General features: G+C 47.3%; 1 protein-coding gene across 1 annotated transcript; it reads left to right on the forward strand.

Moving 5' to 3' along the window:
• Window positions 1–227: 227 nt before the first annotated feature.
• On the forward strand, window positions 228–7,585 carry LOC121547709 (metalloproteinase inhibitor 2). The gene is made up of 5 exons (XM_041859113.2): window positions 228–741; window positions 4,086–4,186; window positions 4,283–4,391; window positions 4,948–5,072; window positions 5,174–7,585. Exons 1-5 carry the CDS (start codon window positions 612–614, stop codon window positions 5,369–5,371), a joined length of 663 nt encoding a protein of 220 aa, XP_041715047.1. The 5' UTR covers window positions 228–611; the 3' UTR covers window positions 5,372–7,585.

The following is a 7,585-nucleotide window of genomic DNA, read 5'->3' on the forward strand; positions in this document are numbered from 1 at the left end:
TTTTGAGCCGACTTCGCAGGTTGTGCAGAGCTGGAGTCAGCCCAGTTCCAAATCGAATGCAATCAACTTTCAGCCGGTGCAAAACACGTATACACGGGCGCCCGGCCGAAATTAATCGAGCCCCCTCAACGCAGAGAAAAAACTACGTCCGTAGGCGTGGCGTAGCGTTTGGCCGGAGCAAGGAGTTTGGGTAGACAGGCAAAGAGAATAGGAAAACCTTTAACCCAAGGCTCGAGCGCCTACCGCTGGACGAATTGTTACCGAGGGGGGAGGAGTCCAAACTTCAGCAGCCTTAAAAGCCGCCTGATCACGGAGAAACGACATCGCACCAGAAAGATAGAAAGAAGCGAAGGTCACACTGTTGGACAGTGCAATAGCGTTTCCTTCCCGACTTTCTAAAGGGGGATTTTTTTTAGTTTTTTCCTCCTACTCAACGGCCGGGGGCTCAGGACCTGCGGTCTTCCGTTATTCTTTGGTCTTGGTTAACGGTCATTGTAGCTCTGCTGACACAGACACACACCTACAGCCCGCTCCGTCAATTTCACTCTCTATACGGGCACTTTTTTCCGCATTTTAAAGGAAGGTAAACAACGGAAACACAGCGGGAGAAAATGCCTTTATCAATTAACGGCGTTCTCTGCACTCTGACGTTGCTGATTCTGTGGCAGGCAGAGGAACTCGTTGAAGCGTGCAGCTGTGCCCCTGTGCACCCGCAACAGGCGTTCTGTAACACGGACGTAGGTGAGTATAGATAGACCGGCAACAGGCTACGCCCTCACGTGCACCTTCTGATTGTTGTTGTTTCTCTACTACAGCCTCTGTCAAGAGGTCTGGTCCTTTATGGCTGGTAGTAGTGTGCTTGCCAGCTCTGTCTGTTAGCCCATAGTCGCTACACTGGTGGCAGCAGTGGGATAGTTGGTCACTAATGCAGTCTCTCAGGCTTTGGCCTATAGGTATGCTGGAAGTGTGTCAGTTTGTGCGTTCACATTGTAGTTTGTGCGTTCACATTGTAGTTTGTGCCATTTGGGAAACAACCAAAATGTATTATTTTGCACACTGGCTGTTTCCTGTTGAATGATGATACAACAGGAAATGTATAATGGTGGTGATTGGCTCACGTGATGATTAGTAACTTTGCCTGAGATCTGAAGGCTTGTGTCTCCACCTGACTATGCTGCAGCCATGTACAGTAGGACTGTGTAGGACAGGAACAGAGGTGACACACACAGTTCCCTATGAGTTTACGGTGCTTTAGCGTCTGCTGTGGGGCTAGGAGTGCCGCCTGGCTTGTGGACGTGGCACAGCGAAGAGAATGAAGGAGAGGAAGACATAAAGAGAGAGAGAGCAGGGGAGACTAAGATGGAATAAGCAGGGTAGTATAAATTATGCTCGAATCTCTCTCTCCCTCTTCCCCCCCCTTCCTGAGGGGTGTAGCTGTGAGGAATGACAGGAATGTTTCTGGGGTTTTCCTGCTCTGCACAGACCTAATGCAGCAGGATAGCGACACACCTCACTGGGTGAACACGCAAGTCTGCACAGACGTACACAGCACTGCGATGTATAGCCTTCTCTCACAGACACGCAAATGCGTCCATCTGGCAGCGTATGACATCTGGCTGTCAGTTCTGGGTACTCAAAAGGAAAATGCTATAAAAGTCAAGGACCTCTCACAAATATGCATGATATCCATGAGAATGGGGTACATACACACACAGTTGACTTACAGGGTGGGATCTTCTGACTTTGTCAACAGTGTTCAGAAGTCATCCGAGTCCTGGTCATTCTGACTAGTGACTATGCATACATACACAAGGACCTCTTGGTGTAGCAGTCCCACTAAGCTCATCAACATAAGTTAGACTTTTCAGAGAGGGGCCAAGAATATGCTTAAGCTAAGCTCCCATCCATACTCTGTGGAAATAAGATGAGAAGATGACTGTGTGGGTGGGTGTATCTACAAAGACAGTAGACAGCACGGTCTGTATCCTCTGTAGCCCAGAGACACTAACAGCTACGTGATCAACATTTACCCTAGTGTGTAACGACTGCCCTCTCTCATTGAAACCATGGAAGTTCAAGGCCGACCGCGGTACTGCAGGCATTGTTTACAGAAGACCGGATCCCCCCATTATAGTGAAGGGGGGGAAAGGCCAATCTTCATGTAAATAAATACACATTTAGAAGACCGTGATGCTACCAATAATGACTTATATTACACTAGATGTATGTCCTTGGTATTTTAAAATACCACACAGAAGAAGTTATAAGGATAATTAATAGTAGCTAATGGCAGCCTGCAGTACCCTGGTCGGCCTTCAACTTGAAATATAGGCAATGAGAGGAGGCAGCACTGAGCTAGCCTGCACTGTCTCTTCCTGGAGTAGCTCAAACTGCGCATGTTATGTCTACAAAAACATCCCACATGAGTCGTCATCTTAACTGACTTCCTGGGCTTCAAATGCGCTATTGAGTCTTCACATAGGAATGAATGGTGTCACTTGATCGATGGCTTTGTCCATTCATTTATACAGTCATTGGTCTACTCCCATAGACCACACACACACACACACACACACCCCTTCTTCCACGTATAGCTTGTAGCCATTTAAGACGTGGGACTTCCCAGCCTGCTCCAGGCCAGCCAGAGTGTCCCGAGGCTTGGAAGAGTGAGGCCAGGTCACCCCCTAGAACCACCACACTGATGGCGAGTGGTTGAGTGTGGTGGTTAAAGGAGGGTATAAGTCATTCTGCATAGCTATGGTTGGGTTGAGGTGTGTGTGTTAACCTCGCTCTGTCCCTCTAAGAGTTTCTGCTCTCCTCTCAACATGGGCGATCATATGACCTAGTCAAGAAGTAGCAGGGGGGAAATGGTGCCTATTTAGAGAAAAAACATAATTCCTGCAAATTCAGGAAAAGCCATTAAACAGGCAGCAGTCTCAAATCACGGAATCACTGTTTCCCTGAGCTGAGCGTTCTGTCTACCCTGTTCTATTCCCAGAGTCCTTAGTGCTCATTAGCCTCTGGGTCAGGAAACGAGAGAAGGGAAAAACTCCACGGAATGCAGGAGACCGATCCAGCCAGGTATACCGCTGGCGCTCGGTGTGTGTGTTTGCATCAGCCACAGTGAGCTCCCTCTGTATGAACTTGGGAAGTGGTTACATGTGCAGAAAAGCATGCGACCTGGACCAGGGAGGGGGAGAGATGAGGGAGGGAGTCAGACGTTAACTCAGCAGTAAACCCCTCCGTGTCTGCGTCTGTTCCAAGCCATAAAGGGAACCCGAGGGGACAGAGCAATGGTAGTAACCCCTGTGGAGTGTGTACGTGTTTTTTTTCTTTTTTTTCTCTGGTGATTTGATGTTCTTGCGTATTGCTCATATTTTCCATTCTCTCCCCATAGCTAAAGCACAGACACACACAGGAACTACAGTTTATACTAGATCTATACTTTCTTCAGTGTCTCTACATTTAGTCTGTCTCTCTCACTCCCTATCTCTGTCCCGGTGTGTCTCTCTCTGTCCCGGTGTGTCTCTCTCTGTCTCTCTCACTCCCTATCTCTGTCCCGGTGTGTCTCTCTCTGTCTCTGTCTCTCTCACTCCCTATCTCTGTCCCGGTGTGTCTCTCTCTGTCTCTCTCTCCCTATCTCTGTCCCGGTGTGTCTCTCTCTGTCCCTGTCTCTCTCCCGGTGTGTCTCTCTCTGTCCCGGTGTGTCTCTCTCTGTCCCGGTGTGTCTCTCTCAATAATGTGCCTAAATCACTCCCTTGTTTCTGTCAGTGAGGGCACACATCTCTCCCTGTCCATATGTGCTATCAAATCGTGATCGTAGCCATGAAAATCTGGAATGTTACTGGCAGCTAGTTCACATCCTGAAAGTCAAAACAACAAAGGCTGTTTTGACTCTGTGTTGTTTGGGTTTATTACTGTGATGTAGGAATGTCAGGCTGCAGTAGAGGCTGTTTAGGCTGCCTGGGCTCCATCTGCAGGTGGTTAACTAGATGTACTGGGTCTGTGGTGGGAGAAGGAATTCAAACAGAAGCTTTGTTTTGGGGATGTGTGTGTTGATGTCCGCTGACCCTGTCTCCCTGCAGTGATCCGAGCGAAGGTGGTGGGGGAGAAGGAGGTGGATACTGGGAATGATATCTATGGGAACCCCATCACCAGCATACAGTATGATGTCAAACAGATCAAGGTGAGAATATATCCATGACCTCTAACCCTTCACCTGTGGTTGTGTTAGATATGAGACCTGTGTTTATCTAACCCCTGACCTGTTGTTGAGTTGTAGATGTTTAAGGGTCCTGACCAGGACATTGAGGCGATCTTCACTGCTCCGGTCTCTGCTGTGTGTGGCGTTACCTTGGATACCAGTGGCAAGAAGGAGTACCTGATCTCAGGTGAGGCTAGACGTCTGTCTGACCCTACCACACACTGATGGCATGACGTAGTTCATCTCCCTCCGCTGTGTGCTAGAAGTAGCCTGATCCCAGAGCTGTTTGTGCTGCCGTGCCTCCTCTTACGGTTAGTAGTGTTACAAGGAGTTGGCAAGACGGCACAAACAGATCTGGGATCAGGCTGTGCTAGAAGGGGCTGAGTGAGCACAACTGGAGCAGACAGGATAGACGTAAAGAGAGACACAGAGGGGCATTAGATCATGCATGCTCTGGTTTCCCTACTCTCTCTCACAAACACACACACACAGCCTAATTACAGGGAACACCAGACCAGGAACTTCTGAGGCTAGCGTTTCCTCCGGACCTCGGCATGGTGAAAACCATTTACCAATCTAAAGAAGGGGGAGAAGAGTAAAATAAACGTTTCTGTCTGATAGGTCTCACTCCCTGGTTAGTGTTTTAGAACCACATTTCTGTTGCTGTTTTTAAAGAACCCCTCCTCCCCTCTCTCCTTCTCTCTTCCCCGCCATATCTTTCTCTCTCTTCCCCCCCCCCGCAGGCAAAATGGAGGCAGGTGGGAAGATGCATGTGACCCTGTGTGATTATATCACTCCCTGGGAGTCCATGAGCCCCACTCAGAAGAAGAGTCTGACTCAGCGCTATCAGATGGGCTGTGACTGCAAGGTAGGTTGGGAGGTGGTGGGGCGCAGGGCAGGATGGTGATGTGGTAGGGGAACCTCTCCTGTGAAAGGTCTTAACCTGTGTGTGTGTCTGTCTGTGTGTAGATTGTGCGCTGCGCCTCCCTGCCCTGTGCCATCTCTGCTCCAGAGGAGTGTCTGTGGACAGACTTGATGATGGAGAAGCAGGTGTACGGTCGCCAAGCCAACCACTACGCCTGCGTCAAGAGGACCGACGGCTCCTGTTCCTGGTACCGCGGTATGGCTCCGCCCAAGAAGGAGTTCCTGGACATCGAGGAACCCTAATCACTTCCTGCCACCACTCCATTCCAGCTGCCCACTGCACAGCCTGATAAAAAAAAAAAAAAAAAAATACATTCTAAACAAAATTTCATGAAATATTAGGGGAGAAAATAAGTTGTGTGTGAAAGGGCAAGATGAATATGATACACATATAAAATATAACGAGGCAAAGCTGATTTGATTTGAGAGAGATCGGTGAAATTGTTTACTGGTCCAAAAACAACTCCTAGCTACTACTTGTGTTTGCAGACCTAAAGGGACTGGATGTGTTAATAGAATGGTGATGGAATTCACAGGAGGTTGGTGGCACCTTAATTGGGGAGGACTGGCTCTTAGTAATGGCTGGAATGGAATAAATGATACCATTAAATTGACTCCATTCCAGCCATTATTATGAGCCGTCCTCCCCTCTGCAGCCTCCTGGGTGATGGATCCATCTAGCCCCCTAAATGTTTTTTTGTCAAATTGCTTACACCTACCTGGTTCCTTCAGGTCAACAAACACAGAAGGGTTAGAGGCTAGGGGAAGGAGCTAGACAGGGGCTCATGATGTAGGGTTAGAGGCTAGGGGGAGGAGCTAGACGGGTCAGGATGTTTGTGTATCGTTTTAGGGTCATGAGACACAGACTGGTCGAGTGATGATGTCACATCCCCCTGAGGCTGGCGTCAGGAGGACTCATCCTTTAAACTATGGGTGTCTTAAATGGCACCCTATTCCCTATAAAATGCACTACTTTTGACTAGCGCCCAGGTCAAAAGTAATGCATAGGGAGCCATTTGGGACAGAGCCCTTTAAAGAGAAAGGTGCACTTTATTTAGCTCCTCGTGCGTCTCCTGGGCAGAGGACTCACCTTTTGGACCTATGGAATGGTTGCAAAAGGGAAAACTCTGCCTACCTGTCGGGCCAGGGGATCTAAATCAAGTGCACCTCTTTGCCCCTAAAAACTCCTACCTCTACCCCTCTCAAACTACCCAGGTTAGAACAACCCCATATCTATTCAATGATGGCTAAACAGTGTTTCCTCATTCTCTGTTTGATTCCAAAGTCATATTCCAAGTTGCCTTTTTGTGTTTTTTTTTTCTCTAGTTAAACGCTGTTTGATGTTGCTTCTCATACTCATGTTAGGACCAATCAGATTGATGGTGAGGCGGGACTTCCCAGATTATTCTAATAGACATTTGGAAAGAAAATAGTTTCGTTTTTATAAACAGTTGCATTCGTTTTGTCTGAATAATCAAAGCATCCCAGTCAGAGACAGATCTGGGAATAACACTTAAAACAACCTTCTAGAATGCATGTCTCACCAGACCAGTCTATGGTGTGTTTGATGAAATCCAGTGAAGATAGAACCGTGTGATTCTCTGTAGTGTTTTTAATATAGTACCCCAGACAGGCAGAAGTGAATCCCAAATGGCACCCTATTCCCTATATAGTGCACTATATGGGCCCTGGTCAAAAGTAGCGCACTACATAGGGAATAGGGTGCCTTATGGGACGCAACCAGCCAGCCAGGCCACGTTCCAGGTAGTCTTAACTGCAGTCCGTTGCGCTGTGCAGATCTTACAATGCCTGGAGAAGAGTTTAACTTCGCGGGAAACCACAACAATAGGTTTCCTTCTGAGGTCTTTGACGGGCACATACTCCTAACATCTCAGAAGAATGCTTTGTATTCATTTGGCTTTAAAATATCAGAAGCATAATTTGAATAATAATAAAAAAAGTGGTGATTACATTTTGTTTTACAGTGTTACATCTATTATAGATTTTGTGTTTCTCCCTATCAAGTCTATCTCTTTAAAAAAAAAATGGTGGTACAGTGAAGTGGTGAACGTTTTTCTTTCGCTGGGAGCACATGAGAGAAAGATCATCTCACCCCTAGCCACCTACCTGCGAGGAAGGCACTTGCATAGATCTAAAGAGGCTTGGATAGATAGAAAGATGGTGAACATTCTATCCTTCAGAAGGCAATGCCTTGGTAATACCATGTTTCTTCTGCCTTATCCCATACGTTCAGATGTACATGTGTCAAGGTGGTAGGGAGGGGGGGATGGGGTGTGTGGGAGAAAAGAAATGTAGAGAGTGAGATAAAGGGGTGGAGTTTGAATACAACCAGACTATGCATGTGTTTAATGCTTTGTGTAAGTCCTTTGTGGACGTTCAATCGATGGACAAAAATATACAACAGTATGATCAAATAAAACCAAACCTTTGAAATAA

Source organism: Coregonus clupeaformis, chromosome 31 (genome assembly GCF_020615455.1).
Source record: "Coregonus clupeaformis isolate EN_2021a chromosome 31, ASM2061545v1, whole genome shotgun sequence".
Classification (NCBI taxonomy): domain Eukaryota; kingdom Metazoa; phylum Chordata; class Actinopteri; order Salmoniformes; family Salmonidae; genus Coregonus; species Coregonus clupeaformis.